Genomic DNA, 19775 nt, shown 5'->3' with positions numbered 1-19775 from the left:
GCTTGGCATGCAGAAGGTCCCAGGTTCAGTCCCCGGCATCTCCAGTTAAAGGGACTAGGCAGGTAGGTGATGTGAAAGACCTCTGCCTGAGACCCTGGAGAGTTGCTGCCAGTATGAGTAGACAATACTGACTTTGATGGACCAAGGGTCTGATTCTGAAGAAGGCAGCTTCATGTGTTCATGTGTTCAGTTTCTCTTGACTTTTGAATGGACAGTTTTAATATTCAATTGCTAAGCAAACTCAGGGAGATGAGAAGAGAAGGATAGGGACAGGTTGGACTCTGAGCCCTGGTTGATTTCTCCCCTTCTTGACCTTGGCGCCTTCCCTACAGTGTGTTCCTGCTGTTCATAAAATGTAATAGATGGAACACAAATAGAGGGATGACAGATTGGGAAGAGAACTTTGCTCGAGAGGCAAGACGTGTGTTTGGCCAGAAATGGTGGACTTAAATTAGAAGCTAATGTATGTTTCAGCCGTGTTCCTCAGTGCATGTGCGTGTGTTTTAAAACTTAAAGGTCATTCATCATTTCCCCCCTAATGAACATGTGGTATACCCTAAATTAAAAATATAACAATTTTACTTTGTTTGGGCCAAATGCTGCAATGTGTCTGTGTGTGTGTGTCTGGAAGACAGAGAGAATCAGTTACAGAGTCTATAAATGAACAAAATAAGCTTAACCAGTACTGGTGAAGTTATTTCTTGTTTCGTGATGATTTTTGGCCTGTTAGCTTCCATGAATGACAGTCATAAATATGTTGGGACTTTTACTGTGAAAGAAGACAAGGGTATTCCTTTGTATTCTCTAAGGATAAGGATCAGAATGGAGCAGAGTATTTTCTATTCTCTTTAGAACAAGCATAAAGGAAACTGGTTATTTATTTGGATTCTCTGTAGGATTCATAGTATAATGCAGAAAACATCTGGAATTTTTTTTGAAAAGTGCTACTATAATAGAAAAAATTGTTTTCTGAAGATGTGGGAACTTCAGGCTGATTCACACAGAGACCATTTCTAGACATGCACACCACTGTCCCCTTTATCAGAGTATCCACCTTAAGTTCATCAAACCATTGTTCGCTGGTAGGGAATGGCACCCAGTTGAGTTCAAAGTAGCCTTCCTTAGGATGTGGCCACAATTGACCATGTAGCCAAGTTTTTGCAATATGCAATGTGGATCCGCGAAAGACACCATAAACGGGAACAGACGAGCTCTGTTGAGTAAAATTGTATGATTATGTTCCTTGCAGGTATTGTGTATGCCAATAAAGGTTTGATTGATTGATTGACATGCACAGCAACTTTTAGCCTCCAATAGAGATAAGAGCCCTGCAGAATCAGACTATCAAGTCCAGAATCCCTTTTCGGCAGCTGTTAGCCAGCTGCATTCAGGAAGCCCACAAGGTGCAGATGAAAGCAAGAGGTGTTCCTTGCTGTTCCTTGTGAAGAAATGCCCTCCACCCTAGAATTCACCCCAATATTAGTGAGACTACACTCTGTCTACAAGTCAGAACTCAGTTGTAAGCTCATAGTAGGCAAAAATGAGGAAGCCCAGGATGAGCCATCAATCCCAGGTGCAGAGTACTTTAATGCTTACATGTGCTAAAGACTCTGAAGCAGGACCGTGGGTTTAGAAGAAGATGAGTTGGTTTTTATATGATGACTTTCTCTACCACTTAAGGAAGAATCAAACCAGCTTACAATCACCTTCCCTTCCCCTCCCCACAGCAGACACCCTGTGAGGTAGGTGGGGCTGAGAGAGAGTGACTTGCCCAAGGTCACCCAGCTGGCTTCAAGTGGAGGGGTGGGGAAACCAACTCGGTTCACCAGATTAGCATCCGCTGCTCATGTGGAGGAGTGGAGAATCAAACCCAGTTCTCCAGATTAGAGTCCACTGCTCCAAACCACTGCTCTTAACCACTACACCACGCTGACTCTCACACTTTGCTAGTATGTCACAACTCAAGAGACAGAGAGGGAAATAGCCTACTGGCTAAAATGCTTCCTCTTGAAGCAAGAAGGGCAGATTCCCAGGACACAGAGAAGAGTATGCCTTAATTTACAGTTTCTGACCAGGGAGGCACAGGCCATGCAGGCCTAAGTCTTTATCCAGGGACTCCATCTTGTACACTTGGTGAGGGGCATTGGGGAGATGTCCCAACCCAGAGAACTAAGGTAATACTGAACTTTACTGCAAATAATCCCAACCTGTCCTAACTAAACATTGTTTCAGATAAGTACTGAGTGGTAGGCACTGAGTGGTGGGAAAGAAAACTGCACGTTTGCATCTTTTCTTGTCCACTTGCTCAGCCTGATGCTTGAGCAGACCATCTGTAATTCATTTATTAAACTTCCTTGTATTTTGAATGTTCTAAGACTGATCTCTGTAACCACACCACACCCATTCAGTCTTGCTATCTGAAGGTGCAGTGACAGGGAGGGGCAGTGGGCAAGCTTGTCATCCCTGGAATGTGATAGCAGGTCTTTGTGAAGTCACAGTAGATCATCCCTGTTCTAGCTGGTAGGAGCCAACTAGATGGAGCCCCTAAATATCAACACCGATCCAGAGCACTAGCCAAGCAGATCTGCCTAGTCGGAGATAGCCCCAGAGTCACTGGTTGCTATCCAGTTTTGTTTTGTTTTGGTACCCACCCTGGGAGTGCGATAAAGAGGTAGCATCACCAAGCAGAGACTTGGGATGGCCACAGGGTCTTCTGGCCTCCTGGGGACCAGCCTATAGGGGCAGGGCGGGGGGGGGGGGCTTGCAAGTCTGTTCCTTTGCAGTTCTCAGCCTCTGATGATCTTTTAATGCTGTCAATGCTAGTGGCACCCACACGTTGCAGCAGCAAACGGCAAGTTGAGAGCCCGAGTGAGCACTGTGAACTTTGCATCCAGGTTGGCCACTCATGCAGAAACCTCTTGCATATGGGAATTGCCTTACTGGCCAGGGCAGAGGACAATTACATTCTCTCTCCCACTGTCACTCTGATCTGCTTTTTCATTCACCCATCTCAGCATCAAGCCAGAAAAATAAACCTTCTGACAGCATCAGTGCTCGTGAAACTTTCCGCCCAAAAGTCTGAATCCAGGAATTTCATCCCAGATCCTCAGATTTGAGAACTTAAAAATTAGAGCTACCTTTGAATCGTATAATTAATTTTTTTCCTAGATTCATTACAATCCGCTGTATTTTACCAAATAAAATTTCCCTTGTTTTATCATGAAACAGTTTTTAAAAAATCATTCAGTCATGATTACATTATCTGTGGCTCCTGTGTGTGTGTGTGTTAAGTGCCGTCAAGTTGCTTCCGACTCATGGCGACCCTATGAATGAAAGTCCTCCAAAATGTCCTATCTTTGACAGCCTTGCTCAGATCTTGCAAATTGAAGGCTGTGGATTCCTTTATTGAGTCCATCCATCTCTGGTTGGGTCTTCCTCTTTTCCTGCTGCCCTCAACTTTTCCTAGCATGACTGACTTTTCCAGTGACTCTTGTCATCTCATGACGTGACCAAAATACGATAGCCGCAGTTTAGTCATTTTAGCTTCTAGGGTCAGTTCAGCCTTGATTTGTTCTATAACCCACTGATTTTTTTTTTTGGCAGTCCACGGAATCCGTAACACCCTCCTCCAACACCACATTTCAAAGGAATCTATTTTCTTCCTATCAGCTTTCTTCACTGTCCAGCTTTCACACCCATACATAGTAATAGGGAATACGATGGCATGAATTAATCTAGTTTTGGTGGCCAGTGACACATCCTTACACTTCAAAATATTTTCTAGCTCAAGAGTGGCTCCTAACAGAAGCTTATCCTGGCATTATTTGGAGATCATATTTTGTTCTTGATGTGATGCCTAAAAGCTTTCTGAAATATCTGAATTATTCACTAAGAGGGTCTTTGGGCTTTTACGGTCAAAGATGAAACAGATGTTCCAGAAGGACCCATAACGAAAATTAATCAGGTGAAATTGTAGATCTGTATAGAATGATTGGCACAAAGACAATGGCCATTAGAACAGGGGAATAGCCGCATGGTCCAAAGTAGTCCAAAGTCAGGGTGGAAAAGGGCCACCCCCTATGCATCCCCTGTGTCTGGAGGGCTCGCTGAACATTTGATAGCATTCCATTTGATAGCTAATTATAGCTTCATGGAGGACATGTATGTGAGCTCATAGGGTACCACGAATCACTGGGGAAAGCTGTCCCCTTTTTTGCTCATGACCTACTGCCTTCTGTACCATTTTGTCGGGTGCTGTCACTGTTTACAATGACCTTAGACCAGGGGTTGCCACTATGCTAGCAAAGCCAATCCCTTGCTCCTCCTTGGACATGTAACACTATTCAGTCTCTTCTTGACTTCCCCAGCCCTTCATCACACTTCTGTACCCTCCCACCAGTTTCTCTCTGTTCTCAGTACGGCTTCATCTCCAGAGTCCAATGCCCTTCCTTGCAGCCCTCTGGAGATCTTCACCCCTGGAGCTTTATGACCCTCTGTCCTCTCAAGGAGTTTCTCTCTAATTTCTCCAGCCTCTCTTCATTTCACCCACTTGTACCTTCACTAGGGCTGGCACTTTCCCCAAGTCCTAGCCATTCCATATTGCATAGTGCCATGTAAACTGTTCCCTCAGTGTCTCCCAACTCTGTGCTCCAAGCTCTGCCATTGCCGGTTCTGAGCACACTGGCCAGTGGCTCAGGTGCTCCCTCGAGCAGCCCCAGTGCTTTGCACCCAGCCCTCCTATTTCACCTCAAGCTGTGCTACTCCATGATACCTAGGGGTGTGCATTCGGCAAAGCCAAACCAAAAAAAAGTGGCAATTTAAAGGGAGCTGAAAAGTGGATCCCAAATCATGCCACTTTTTGGCATGATTCGGGCTGCTTCAGCCCAGCTGTCATTTTTTAAAAGAATCCCCTCTGCCCCTCTCTCCCCTCACTTACCTGCTAGTTGACTCCCTCGCTGTGGCCTCTGAGTTCCACATGAGATTTGGAGATTTGGCAGTGGCTGCTAAGTGAAATCTATTTCACCACTTGTACAAAGTATCAAAACCTGTCTGACTACCATATCAGATACATCCTGATTACAAAATATCAATTATTTTTATGGTTTCCTCATTTCTGTTTTGATACCAGCCAAGTTTATTTTCTGAAACCTCCTTGCTAACCTGATTTTTCCATTTACCCCCCCCCCCAAAGAGACAAATAAAACTGTTTTGAGTTTTTATTTCAATAAGCCTCTCTTTTGCCATATTCCTGCCTTTTATAAAGCAAGAGATGTTTTTTGCTGGATTCCCTAACCATCTTATGTGTGGGACAGAAAACAAAAAGACACTTCATAAGTTGGTGAGGAAGAAAAAATAATTAAAACAAAAAGAGGTCCATCATAATATCAAAGAGAGCATTTTACTCAGAAATAGTGAGATCCCAGGCAAGGAGCATTGTATACAAATTGTTGAAGCACAAAATGACCTTAAGTGATTTTTATTTTACCTCTTTAGATTGTTTGGCCCGTCTCTCCTGCCCATAGGGATGAATGCAAGTGGGCTGGAAAAGATATTCTGGTAAGTGACAATATTTTTAGTTTCTTCATCTCACACCCCCCCCCTCTTTTGTACAGCTAGTAAATATTTCATGAACTTTCATCTTTTTAAATTTTAAAGCATGGTGTTTCCCCCTTAAGAATTATTTATAGTAGCTTTAGACATGGGCAGCTTATTCTTTCTCCCCGTGTAAACCTGTATGTGGGGGTAGGTTTACATGTAAAGGAAAGAGTACATAATTGTCCCCTTATTTAAGGGCTCTTACAAGTTTGACCTCATTTCTGTAATGACTGAGGTCCTCAATTTGCAGTGAGCACTGAATAGACAGACCATTGTGAATGCAACAAGCCTCATTAATGTCAAGAAGTTGCCTTGAAAGCCTCCTGGGTCTTCCCTGACAAGAACACATTGATTCCTAAGTGATGTTAATCCCCCCTCCCATTATGGTTTTTCAAAAAAAGAAGAGAAAAAGAAAACAGTTATTTTATGCATACATTCATTTGCAAGGGCTCCATCCATGTTCTCTCCCCCTCCCATATAATCCAACTGTTGGAGAGAAACCTGACTGAAAATGGTAACAGTATTGACTGGGAGAGGAAAAAGAGACGTGGAACACTTATTAACCACAAGGAAAATGAATACATTCTGAATAGGCCAAAGGGGAAATCATTGTGCTTACAATAGCAGAAAAGAAAGAGGAGTTTACCCCCAAGTGTATCTATCCGAGGATTGATATTGATATTTAGAAATAGTTCACTAAAATATTCATAATGGCAGCTGCTGCAGGTCTGTATACTAATGCTGTAGCAGGTCATAAGTTCAAACAGGTTCACTAAACTTATTCCTCAGTGGACAGTTTACTGTTGCTATATTTTAAAGTCCTTACCACTTTATGTCAGAATTAAAACAGAAAGAGGCACAGTTTACTTGTGTGGAAGCAGAGGAACAGAATCTTTACATACAAGATCAAAGCATCTTCTGTAAGACATTAGAGGAGAGGTAGGGCGAAACACATGGTTGCTTTAGCCTCCTTTATTCCCTGTTTCAGCCAGGATTCAGCCAGGATTGAACGCATGCATTTCACCAAACGTGCTTTCGACCCTGGGTAAATCCTGGCTGAAACAGGGAATAAAGGATGCTAAAGCAACCATGCGTTTTCGCTCATTGGGGACCTGAGGTGGGTAAGAACAATATCATCTAGCTATCTAGCTAGCTATCTGTCTCAGGGCCAAACTAGATGTTACAGTATCCACAGGTCTGACCCATGGATGCTGCCACAATTTTAGAGGTGAATTTGGGCCATTTAAAGATGGACCAGGTGATCTTGTCCCCACCCCCCACACACACACACACTTGCTTTTTCAAATGTTGAAACAGCTGTAGGAGACTGTTTCAGCACTTGAAATAGTGTGGGGGTGAAAAAGATCATGGGGTCCCACTGCGCTGCTGGCCTGATCAGGATTGCGCCCTCACAACATTTTTAAATGGTCCAAGTTCACCTCTAAAATGGTGGTAGTGTCGCCGGGTAGAAATATGGATCTAATGAGGCAGAAGCCTCCCTCAGTTCCAAAATGTGGGAGCCACTGTGGGGTTCAGGCAATCTGCTCCTGTATGACTGCTTGGAGCAGGAAGAGGGGAAAACATGTTGGGCCCCCTTCCGACACCAGCAGGCCATGTGATACCATATCATCCACTTAGATGCCTGTAGGGCTTTGTATGTAGTTAAATCCTAAGTATAGCATATCAACCTCATGTGGGGAGTATCCCTTTACCAAATTAGATGATACAGTAATGGATGCCTGCTGGCATCAGAGGAGCCAGCTAAGCAGGCAGGTAGGGAGTGCTCTGCGTATCCCACTCCCCACTATGCACAGAAGGGATGTATCACCTAACCAGCCCTCGCTCTGTGATACACTCCTGGAATCCAGCACATTTCAATTGTTGCAGTAAAAATGCAGAAGCAGTGGACTGAGTCCTGTTGTGTCAGTCAGTCCTAAAAATAGCAGAAATGAATACCTGATCATTCTGAGGTTTCTCAGAGGGAAAAAAATAGGTTGTTTCCTCAAGTGTTTCAGCCATCAGCTTGCATTTGTTCCTTGAAGTTGACGTATCAGAGCTAGAAGGTAAAGAATATCTTTCAGAGGGGAAAGAATATCTCAGCAGGAAGAGATGGAGTAGAAAGATTCCTTTGAATATCCTTATCAATATATTTGGATAGCTCGTTCATATTTGTGGTTGCCCAGTGCTTCAGGAATACCCTCTGATTTTATGTTACAGCAGCTTTTAGTTTAAACTATGTGATTATTTATCTCAAGACACAGCCAATTCCGTGTTGAAAACTGTCATTCCCTTGCCATAGGCCAGCTGCAACAGCTGCGTGGCTCTTATGAAATGTATATTAACCATACGTAGCTGATGTGAACCCCACGGCTAACTTTAAACATGACCTGAGACAAAAGGTCTGTTTTGTAACTCTGTTGGGTGGTATGTTGTATTTTCACTCTGCTGGAGTTTGAACGATTTCTTCCCCTCTGATGTCAATCACAAGTACTATGTAACTGATATACTCAGAGGTCTTGACACTTAACACGCCAGAGCTGTACCATAGATGGACAAATATGGATTTCTAAAAGGTTTGTGACCCCCCCCCCCCAACATCTCAGCTTTCATTTAGGGGTGGGGGAAAGTTCCCATTTTGTGGATTTGGAGAAAACTTGTAAAGCATATAGACAATTTTGACTAAAGGTCCAGAAACCAGTTAGGGTGTCCTGTGGCATCCAGTAAACAAAGGAGGAGTGTAATTGTTCTGAACCTGTCTTTACCTTTCTGTTTTCCTCAAGAATTGTACACACCTGTATGTATTTAACACTTGATGGCTTGCCACTAAATATGTGAATTGACTCCATTGAAAAGCATTGTGCTTCGTGCTGACAATGAAATAGTATGGCTCTTGCAAGGAGATGTATTTTTGATAGCCCATTTCCACTTGATAGTAAAGTCAGCAAGTGATGATTATGCCTGGGTGAAGATATTCCTACGCTCTGCATCTATGACCGGTTTCCCACAGAAAACCCATGCCTTCTATCCTTCCTTCCTTTTTTACCGCCCAGACCCTTACAAATACTTTAAAAATTTACTTCATAAATTAAATGTGTAGCAGCTGTAATGAATTATTCAAATGTTTGTCCTGGTTGCAAAGTTTATCCGGATCGCTTGGTAGGTTTCTCATGTTATGACTTCTCTGACCTTGATTACCAAGCACTGAATACAAGAAGTAACTCATTTGGAAAACATTGTGTTTGAGGTGGTACAAGGTGAAATGCTATCATTTCTCTCCACTAGATGAATTCTGCTTTGGAGCCCAGTCTGACTCTGAAGCCCAAGAGTACACAAATTACATTAGCACAAGAAGGCCTGTTGCCCCAAAATATCTGTAGTAATTTAATGCAGTGTCATGGGATTTTTAAAGGGCTGAGGAATAGGGTTGCCATACTCCATGAAGGGCCTGGAGATGTCAAGAATGACAACTGATCACCACACTATAGACACCACTGCTTTGGAGGGTGGACTCTATGGAATTATACCCCAGTGAGGTCCCTCCCTTCTGTTAAGCCTGCCCTCCCTAGGTTCCACCCCCCAAATCCCCAGGAATTTCATCATCATCATCATCATCATAAACTTTTAATGGCATAATAATTATTACAATTGTTACAAAAAGGGATCATAAAACTTAAAATCAGTGAAATAAAACAAACAGCAATATAATCAAATATCAGAGCTTGCAAGTTTTTGCACTTTCATCACATCCACTAGAAAATTGGCAACATCCTTAGTAATCTGGTACTGAATAATTCAATAAAAATTGACATTTTACTTTAGTAGACAGGTGATATTTTGAATATAACCAAGTTTTTAACCATTTCCCACGGGATCTTTCGTATAGAGGACAGTCAAACAGTATATGTTCAATTGTATCCAGGGAGTTGGAACCACAGGGACAAATCTGTTCCTGTATTGGGATTTGGTGGTACCTTCTATAAAGCATTCTTGATGGAAAAGCATTGACCCTAGCAAGAGAGAATGCTCTACGGAGGATAGGGATATCCAGATTATAAAAATAGTGGGGGATATTGTCAATTTTATTCATAAGACCCAACATTGCTGAAGAGCAAACATAAGGTTGGATTGGGTGCATCTTTTAAAGCTCCATATCTAAGAAACGTTGTTTTATAATTTTAAAAATGTGGGCTTCAGTAGTTGGAGCCAAATCTTCCAAGGAAACTCCGATAGATCTTATTTTGGTCAAAATTATACAGTCCTAGGAGGTATTGTGAAGTTCTTTTAACAACAGTGATAAAAGGGAACCACGACACGCTCAGTTCTAAAATACAGTTTGAGCCAATATCGAATAGTTAATAACCAAGCCTTGGTTTCACACAAATTTTGGCCTAGTTCAGAGCAAATTGCATAATAAGAAACACATTTAGGGAGACCCAGAATTTGTCTAAAAAAATTTGCTTGAATAGATTCTAAATCATGATTAAAAGCATTGACCCAAACAGGAATACCATACAAAGTCTGGGGTAAAATTTTGGAGTTGAATACCTTGACTGCGGCAGGAACAAATTGATTGCCCTTATAGAAGAATAATGACTTCAATTGACATGAAGAGATTCTCCCTAGTTTGGCAGCCTATTTCTGTGTACTGCCCATTTAAGGTTATAATTGAAGGTAATACCCAGATATTTGTAGCTCTTTACCTGTTGAATTTTGGCCTTACTAATGTGTCAGCTAGAGGGCAACCAATTCTTTGAGAAAACTAAGACATTAGTCTTAGAGTAGTTAATTTTAAGAAGGTTTAGATGACAATATTTCTCAAAGGCCCCTAGATAACGTTTGAGTCCAATTTTAGAAAAGGATAAAATAGCAGTGTCATCGGCATATAGAAGGATAGGTACTGCTTTACCTCCTAGTTTTGGAGGATCACCATTGATAGGTTCTAAAGCACAAGCCAAATCTGAAAGAAATCAATTAAAAAGAAGGGGAGCTTCTTGCTTCACTCCTTTATTAGATGGGATTTTCTCAGTAAAACCGCCATTTGAGGAGTACTTTACTTGGCTTGTTGTGGATGAATGTAATTTTTTAAAAAGGAATAAAAGACGTAGATCAATTCCTAATGTAATCCACTTAGACCAGAGTTTATCTCTGATGATTGAGTCAAAGGTACTCTTTAAACACAATGAAAGCAACAAAGAGTTTCTTATTACCCAGTTTCATATACTTTTCTGTAAGTGAGGCAAGAATCAGACAGTGATCCAAAGTTGATTTATTTTTGGAAAAGCCGATTTGCTCTGGGCCGACGATGGAGTTATCCTTTACCCATCTAAGGATACGCTGTTCTAAGTGCTTCGAATACAGTTTGCCCAAGACTGATAAAAGCTAATGGGGCGGAAATTTTCAGGTAAAGTAGGATCACCCTTCTTATACCCAGGAATTTCCCAATCTAGAGTTGGCAGCCCTACTGGGGAGAGATGGAGAGGGATGTGGGGAGGCAAGTCAGTCTGCTGTGCTTCACCCAAAGTGCTACCAAAAAATCTTCCACCTCCCAAAAAGACTGAATGTAACATGATCTAAGAACCCGGTGGTGTATCCGTCCAGTTCTGTTTCATGCTGCATGTTGTTGTAGCTGGCGATGCCACAGTTACAGAAGAAGAGACAAGTGCAGTGGCTGTCAAAGACAGGGTCTCTTTAGATTCTGTTCATCTATCCCTCTCCCCACCCCAGATGATTCACAGGGAGCAATCAGAAACAGGGTCATATATTTGGGCAGGCTGGTCTTCTCCCTCAACCCAGTAATAGGAGAACTGAATGGCATCATGGGAAATCTGCCCCTGTAATTATCATGGGATCTCTTCATTCAGTTGTTCACTTCTCCTTGTGGTGGAAGTGAGGAATGCCCCTGCTGCCAGTCTGCAGGCCCATTTTGAGAGAAAAATGATGTCTGAACAGACTAGATAGCGGTTACCCATTCTGGAGGCTGTAGCTTCCTTTCAGTGCTTTGCATGCATGTGGTGGCCAAGGAAGCTGATTCCTGCAGCATCAGGCCAACTGTGAAAAGGACAGATGTTGTGCCACATGGCACATTTTGTTTGTAAATTAGCATCATGCCATGCAGAGAAGGATTCTTACATTAGGAGAAACTTTTTCAATGCCTGGATTATGAATTGAAGAAGAAGAAGAGTTGGTTTTTATATGCCGACTTTCTCTACCACTTAAGGGAGATTCAAACCGGCTTACACCTTCCCTTTCCCTCCCCCAAACAGACAGCTGGTGAGGTAGGTGGGGCTGATAGAGCTCTTAATAGAACTGTGACTAGCCCAAGATCACCCAGCTGGCTTCGTGTGTGGGAGCGGGGAAACAAATCCAGTTCACCAGATTAGCCTCTGCCGCTCATGTGGAGGAGTGGGGAATCAAACCCGGTTCTCCATATCAGAGTCCACTGCCCCAAACCACTGCTCTTTACCACTAAACCACTGAGGTTAAAAGCTGACTTTTCCTATCTCTGGAATATTTTGCTATTTATAGACCCTAAGTCCAAGAAAGCTTTGCATTCATGTATGCCATTAAAATGGGAACAAATATATGCTTGACATCCTACCAGTGATGATACATATTTTAGAACCTGTTTGGCATTCAGTAGAGCAGAAAAAAGGCTAACAAGCTGTCCTCCATAACCCCCCCCCCATTGCCTGTGAAGAACTGATGACTTTTTAATGAGTTTTTAAACATCCTTGTTTTGCAACTCTGTCTCATTGAGAAGCTGCTGTTCTGAACTCTCTTGAGCAGGCCTCCTGCGCTTCTTCACTCAGTCAGCCTTCCCATCTCCTCTTGGAGGAGCCTTCTTCCAGCACATGATCATGGGACTGGTGCTTTTCGACCTGTTCATCAATGACCTGGAGTTGGGGGTGAACAGTGAGTTTGCAGATGACACCAAATTATTTAGGGTGATTAAAACAAAATCTGACTGTGAAGAGCCCCAAAAGGATCAAACTAGAGGAATGGGCATTAAAATGGCAAATGAGATTCAATGTGAGCAAGTGTAAAGTGATGCATATCGGGGCAAAAAAAGAATCCCAACTTCACATATACACTGATGGGATCTATGCTGGCAGTGATAGACAAGAAAGGGATCTTGGGGTGGTAGTGGATAGCTCAATGAAGATGTCGACCCAGTGTGCAACTGCTGTGAAAAAGGCAAATTCCATGCTGGCCATAATTAGACAAGGAATGGAGAATAAAACTGCTGTTATCATACTGCCCTTGTACAAATCTATGGGGAAACCACACTTGGAATACTGTGTACAGTTCTGGTCACCATGCCTAAAAAAGGATATTGCAGAGCTTGAGAAGGGGTTAGAGCAAATGCCCTATGAGGAGCGGTTAAAACACTTAGGGCTGTTTAGCTTGGAAAGAAGGTGGTTAAGGGGAGATATTATAGAGGTCTATAAAATTGTTAAATGTTAAATGGAGAGAGTGGACAGGGAGAAGTTTTTCTCTCTCTCTCATAATACTAGAATGGGGGGTCATCTGCTGAAGCTGGAGGGTGAGAGACTAAAAACAGATTAAAGGAAATATTTCTTCACACAATGCATAGTTAAATTGCTGAACTCTCTGCCCCAGGATGTGGTGATGGCTGCCAACTTGGAAGGCTTGAAGAAAGGAGTGGACATGTTCATGGAGGAGAGGACTATCCATGGCTACAAGTCAAAATGAATACTAATTATGATGCATAGGTATTCTCTCGAGTATCAGAGGAGCATGCCTATTATATTAGGTGCTGTGGAACACAGGCAGGATGCTACTGCAGTCGTCTTGTTTGTGGGCTTCCTAGAGGCACCTGGTTGGCCACTGTGTGAACAGACTGCTGGACTTGATGGGCCTTGGTCTGATACAGTATGGCTTTTCTTATGTTCTTATATTCTTATGTTGATCAGAACCTCTGTAAATATTTGTCCTTTGGCAGCGCCTCTGTTATTGCCATCTTGTAATGCTGTTTAATTTAAACTAATAAATTGCATAGCTGTTCCATTTTTAACCAAATGATAGCTAATTCGATTGTCCCAAGATTTTACTCCAGATATACTTTATTTCCTTGTGAGGAGTACAAAAACAGTAATCAAAACGAGGCTCACAAGGGAAAAAAATGCTCATCCAGACTGTAGTTTTATTTTACACTTTGAAACTTAGAAACTCAGTATGTTCGTTGTGAAAAAAAAAGCATTGTAGATTGTGAAGGGCTTTCTCTTTCAAAAATGGAGATGTCACAGGGAAGGAAGGGTAAGTCGATCCTCCCTATCTACTTGCTGGCAGAACAACCTGGTCTCTGTTGCAGCAAAATCCACCTATTGCTTCCTGTCTCAGTTAAAACAGGCCCTTCCTGATTAACTGATTTCCATGGCTCTAGATCCTGTTAAGGGTGTCAGGCCGTGTTTAAAAAAGCAACTTGGCAAATCCTGCTTCCATAAAAGTTATCTTGTGCTGAATTTTAATTTGAAGGGAAATTGAAGACTTCCTTCAGTGAAAGTGTTTCATCCTAATATTTCCTCTGGGAGGGTAAGAGAAGGCAGACTCAAAGTTTACTTCAAACACTCCGGACTCATACAATAGGGCACATGCGGCTTCGTCGGCTGAGCCACTGTAATGTGTTTATTGACAATGTATACACATTGCTAAGCAACTGCATCACCCTTTTCCAGCAATTGGCCATTCCTTTTAAACACTTCCTGCACATATGTTAACATTCCCGCTTTCAAACGTACAACTTTAAAGTGTATTTATCAAGAATACTTACAGCTGGAAAACTTTACAGGATATGTAAGCAGTGGAACTCAAAAGACTGGCTGCTTGAGTGGGAGTATACATGGTTTATAGGCATGTAATAGGTTGGCAGAAGTTGCCTTGTACATTCTGAAGATGAAGAAGAGTTGGTTTTTATACCCCACTTTTCTCTACCTTTAAGGGGTTTCAAAGTGGCTTACAGTCTCCTTCCCTTCCCCTCCCCACAACAGACACCTTGTGAGGTAGGTGGGGCTGACAGAGTTCGGAGAGAACAGTTAGGGCTGTTGAATTAAAAAAAAATCGGTATAGTTCGGATTCGGCTGAATTCGGCCCATTTAGATTCGGGATATGCCAAAGTCCGAACTCCCCCGCTTCGGGTCCGTGCAATGATGAAGAAGATGAAGAAGACGTGTTAATAACAGGATGCGAAGAACAAAAGAGGCTTTGGCTGCAGTCCTAGGCAGGTCAGATGTGCCTAAATTCAGGGATGTCAGTGAGATATGTCTCACACTATTAAATGGGACTTTTTGCATAACATGTGTAATGTGCCTCTAGATCCTTGGCGGCTCTTCCGTAGACCATTTTAAAATGGCTATGGAACATGTATTTGGGGGACAGGTATCCAACTTTTCCTTTGCACCCTGCTGGTAAGAAATCAGCAAGTTAGGCTTCTTATCTTGGTTGGTGACCACTTAGAAACAGTTAAAAGGATATGTGTTGAATTACCAAAAATACCGTATCAATGTCTATACTCCATCAGCAGTTTCATTCTAAACAAAAATCTCAGAGTGCTACAAAGACTTGGAGGAAATGTACGACGCAAACCAAAGCCAAGAAGCCACTGCATAACTGAAATAGCTAGTCAGGGTCCTCTGCTGTCCCACCAGGGCATAAGTTGATGTGGCTAGTCATGATCCTCAGCTCTCCCTCCATGGTATAAATGATGTGACTACTCAGGGTCTTCTGCTCTTCCACCAGGGCATAACTGAGGTAACACCACAAGCAGACAGTGAAGAAACTTTCTACTGTATCACCTCTATGCCTCCATGGCTCACTTGGTTGAGGTTACCCAGGCAGGACTCCCAAGACCTTTCTGCACAAAGGCTCTGTTTGGGGGACGGATGCTCAAGAGCACTAGCCTTTTGTCATGCAAGGGGGATGCAGAAGGTGGGGCAGCAACCTTTCCATTGGGTCTGTTCAATGAGGATCTGTTCATGCCAATGGCAACATTTCAAGTAGAGTGTCTGGGACTCATTCAGGATTGTGGTTTTGTTCCCTGTCCCTTCCACTTGTGGTGGTGGGGGTTACTCCAGTTACGATGCTGTGCATGCTCATTTGCAAGAGTGTGGGGCCCTGTTTGTTGTCTGTTACTTAGGAGAAGCAGAGCAATGTTAGAAATATGTTGAAACCATGTTCTCTTTGTTGGCTGTATGTACCATGTGTTGTTGTTTTTTTGTTCAGTGTGTGCTTTCCCAGTGCCAAAGTTTCCCTGTGTGTTCTAAGTGTGCCAGTGAGGCCAAAGAGATGTAGCTTCTTCCTGCATGACCTGCCATCAGTGCCACAGGTATCCTGGCTAGGGATTATGTGGTGCTTGGGAGAATGAGGATCAGCTACTGGCTTAGTCGGCATGCTAAGCTGCACTATGGCTTGGAGGTATGGCAGGAGGCATACTTTTTTCACTGTCCATGAATTCTATGTGAGTATCTTTGGGACTAGAGTCAGGCCTGTGTTGCCATGGTTGTACCATTACCCCATTGCAGGGGTATAGAATCCCTGATGGTATCCATTTCTTCATTGGTGTTGGGGCTGCAGTGATGTGTTGTCAATGCCCTTTGGCACCACTGTACCTCCCACATTATTTATTTATTCATTTATTTCTTCAGGGAATTTTTATGTTGTCTCTCCTGAATACCCTGACATCAGCCTAGCCTTAGGTATGTGCTTTTAACGTAAGTATCAGCTGATCAATGCTGTTACTTCCCATCTAAAATACCCATAGTACATCCAATTCTGAACATGGCTTTGAAAGTGGGCCTCATATATCCTCTCAATGGGGTCAGGGAAAAAATTAGAAACTAGGGGGGTTAGGACAGACAAAAAATGGCAAGGCGGTGCATGCACACATCACAAATTATTGTTGTTGCTGTTGTTGTTGATGATGATGATAAATATCCTGCTGTCCCCCCGTTGAGGTGGGTCTGAGAGTAGCACACAAAAGGAGAATAAAAACAGTTACATAACAATTTATAATATAAATAATAGTAAAAACATTCTTACATTAAAAACATACTGTAAATCTAAAATATGGTGCCTAAATCAACAGCAACTCCCCAAGACTAAAACAGTTTCTAGGTTAAATATTCTAAACAGTATGGGAAGATAAAACAAACATATGCAGCCTTGTTGAAGACAAAAAGAGGAGGGCTGGATAAAGGAGCTGGAGGAAAAGAGAGCCAGTGGGAAGTTCAGAATCCAGGCCAGCAGTTAAGATCATTGTAGATGCAAGCCATCGTTGTCCTCAACCATAGGCCAAAGGTAGGGTTGCCAGGTCCCTCTTTGCCACCAGCGGGAGGTTTTTGGGGTGTAGCCTGAGGAGGGCATGGTTTGGGGAGGGGAGGGACTTCAATGCTATAGAGTCCAATTGCCAAAGTGGCTATTTTCTCCAGATGATCTGAACTCTATCGGCTGGAGACCAGTTGTAATAGTGGGAGATCTCCAGCTATTACCTGGAGGTTGGCAACCGTAGTCCATAGGCCTCAACCTGACGGAACATCTCTGTCTTACAGGCCCTTTGAAACTGAGACAGATCCGTTAGGGCCCGGGATCTTATTTGGCCATAGCTGGCATTAGGGCTGTCAAAAAAAAAAATTCGGTACAGTTCGGATTCGGCCGAATTTGGCCCTTGTGGGTTTGGTACGTGCCGAAGTCCGAACTCCCCCACTTCGGATCCGTTCAATTCGGCCGGAATTCAAAGTTCGGAAAAAAATTCGGCCGAATAAAGCCATTAAAAACACAATCGCGCCTTTCCGCGGCTCTGGGGGGGGGCATTTTTTAAGGTGGAGGTCCCAAAATTTCAGCGGAGCTTGGAGGGACTCTCCTTGCCAGAACCCCCAAGTTTGGTTAAGATTGGATCAGGGGGTCCGGAGTTATGGGGCCCGGAAGGGGTCCCCCCCCATCCACCCAAAGGAAAGAAAGAACAGAAGCCGGCTGCTATTCATGCAATGGGCAGGGGGGACCCCTTCCGGGCCCCATAACTCCGGACCCCCTGACCCAATTCTCACCAAACTTGGGGGTTCTGGCAAGAAGAGTCCCCCCAAGCTACCCTAAAAGTTTGGGACCACCACCTCAAAAAATGCCCCCTCCAGAGCCGTGGGAAAAACCTCCCTATGCCTGCTGGTGCTGAGAGATTTCTCATTAAGCTTGTTTCCTCTGCGGTTAACCACAGACGCCCAAAGTGTTAACCCCTCATGGGAAGTAGGTTAATGAGAAATCTCCCAGCATAGGCAGGCATAGGGAGGTTTTTCCCACGGCTCTGGGAGGGGCATTTTTTGAGGTGGGGGTCCCAAACTTTTATGTTAGCTTGGTGGGACACTCCTTGCAATAACCCCCGTGTTTGGTGAGGATTGGGTTGGGGGGGGGCTGGAAGGGGGCTTGCCCCCTTCTCCATAAAAACCAATGCAAAACGTTTGGCTTAGGGCTTAGGGCTATCCATGGCTACTAGTCAAAGTGAATACTAGTCATGATGCATATCTATAATCTCCAGGGTCAGAGAGGTTTTGCCTTGGATTTGCCACACTCTAGATGCACATTCCCCCCAGCCAAATTCTCAAAACTCAACAATAAGCCCCCATGCAGAGTTTGGAGAATCTGGCTGGGAAAATGTGCATCTGGAGAGTGGCAAATCCAAGGCAAAACTTCCCCTGCTTAAATGACCAAGAGGTTTACCTCCCTCACCCAAGCCTGGGTGCTACTCTACCTAATAACTAGTGCACCCTTAAACAAAGTTAACCACCAACATCACAATTCACAAACAAGGCAGCTACCTTGAAGCAGATGGATCTCCCCTGCAAGCAGGAATCACACAGGTGAGGCGGCGCAACACTCTAGGAACCCAAGCTAACTTCAACCAAAGTACACTGGATCCCCCCCCCCGCGGGCAGAGACTCACACTGACCCACTTAACTCCAGCCAAAGTTGGCAACCACAAAAAACAGCAGGAATAACACTCCCACAAAGGCAAGCCCACCCCAACCAGAACAGGTAATCCCCCCCCAACCAGAAATCACAGCGTACACACACAGAGCAACAACCCAAACATCAAATTTAACATAAAGAGCCCCAAACCAGGCCAAGCTTAACAGAGACTCAGTCAGTAAAAGCCTATGCCAACTCCAGGCCACAGCAGGAATTAGAAAGCCAAACTTGGGAACAGTAGCACAGGCCAGAAATCACAGCCCGCACACACAGAGCAACAAACCAAACACCTTTAAAATGACTATTCACTGTCCTGATGCAAAAGGAGAAATTCCCACCCCACTGCACTCGCCTGCTCATTGTTTGCATGTGTGTGTTCAGTGCCGTCAAGTTGCTTCCGACTCATGGCGACCCTATGGCCATTTATTCATGGAAAGGTTTGCATTGGAGTTGTCACTCTCTAGATGCACATTTTCCCCATCTGAATTCTCAAAACTCTGCACGGCGGCTTATTGTTGAGTTTGGAGAATATGGATGGGGGGGAAAGTGCATCTAAAGAGTGGCAACTCTGATGCAAAACCTTCCATGAATGAAAGTCCTCCAAAATGTCCCATCTTTGACAGCCCTGCTCAGATCTTGCAAACGGAGGGCCGTGGCTTCTGTGGCCCCCGCAGGCGGCAGGATCGCTCGGGAGATTGGAGGGGGGGAAGGGCAGGCGATCCACTGCAGATCCCTCGCCTGTCTTCCCGGGACTCCCAGGAAGGCGAGCGGGAGGTTGGCAAGCTCCTCTGCTCTGCCTGGACGGGCAAAGCAGAGGGGTTTAAAGACCCCTCGCCTGTCTTCCCGGGACTCCCAGGAAGGCGAGGAACACACACCCCAGGCAGAACCGACGACAGCCCCCTTTGGCTTCCCCCCCACCCACAGAAACTGCTCCCTCCCCACACACACACAGACTCTTCTTTCCCCCACACACACACACATACACAGGAGAAAAATTATAGATTAAAGCCCCCAAAGGGGTCTTACTGTGGCTGTCTTCTGTTCCATCAGGACGGGCTGTAATCCAAGATGATTCCAATTAGGCACGGAACGTTTTGCTCTGGAGAGATGCACACAGGATCGGATCGGCTGCCCCATTCATCCCAATAGGGGAAAGGGGAAAGGGGAAAGCCCATATCTCGGGACCCCCTGACCCAATGTTCACAAAA

At 44.0% G+C, this 19775-nt stretch overlaps 1 protein-coding gene across 2 annotated transcripts in view; it reads left to right on the top strand.

Moving 5' to 3' along the window:
- The window catches only part of SEMA3A (semaphorin 3A), a 181502-nt gene that overhangs the window by 56302 nt on the left and 105425 nt on the right, over window positions 1-19775 (top strand). For both annotated transcript variants that reach the window (XM_056845996.1, XM_056845997.1), the window contains exon 3: window positions 5494-5556. In XM_056845996.1, coding sequence (XP_056701974.1) covers window positions 5494-5556 — 63 coding nt within the window. The remainder of the gene's footprint in view (window positions 1-5493; window positions 5557-19775) is intronic.

Source organism: Euleptes europaea, chromosome 3, assembly GCF_029931775.1.
Source record: "Euleptes europaea isolate rEulEur1 chromosome 3, rEulEur1.hap1, whole genome shotgun sequence".
In the NCBI taxonomy this organism is placed as follows: Eukaryota; Metazoa; Chordata; class Lepidosauria; order Squamata; family Sphaerodactylidae; genus Euleptes; species Euleptes europaea.
Note: the sequence above shows the minus strand (reverse complement) of the source record. Positions and strands in the feature narration are given on the sequence as shown.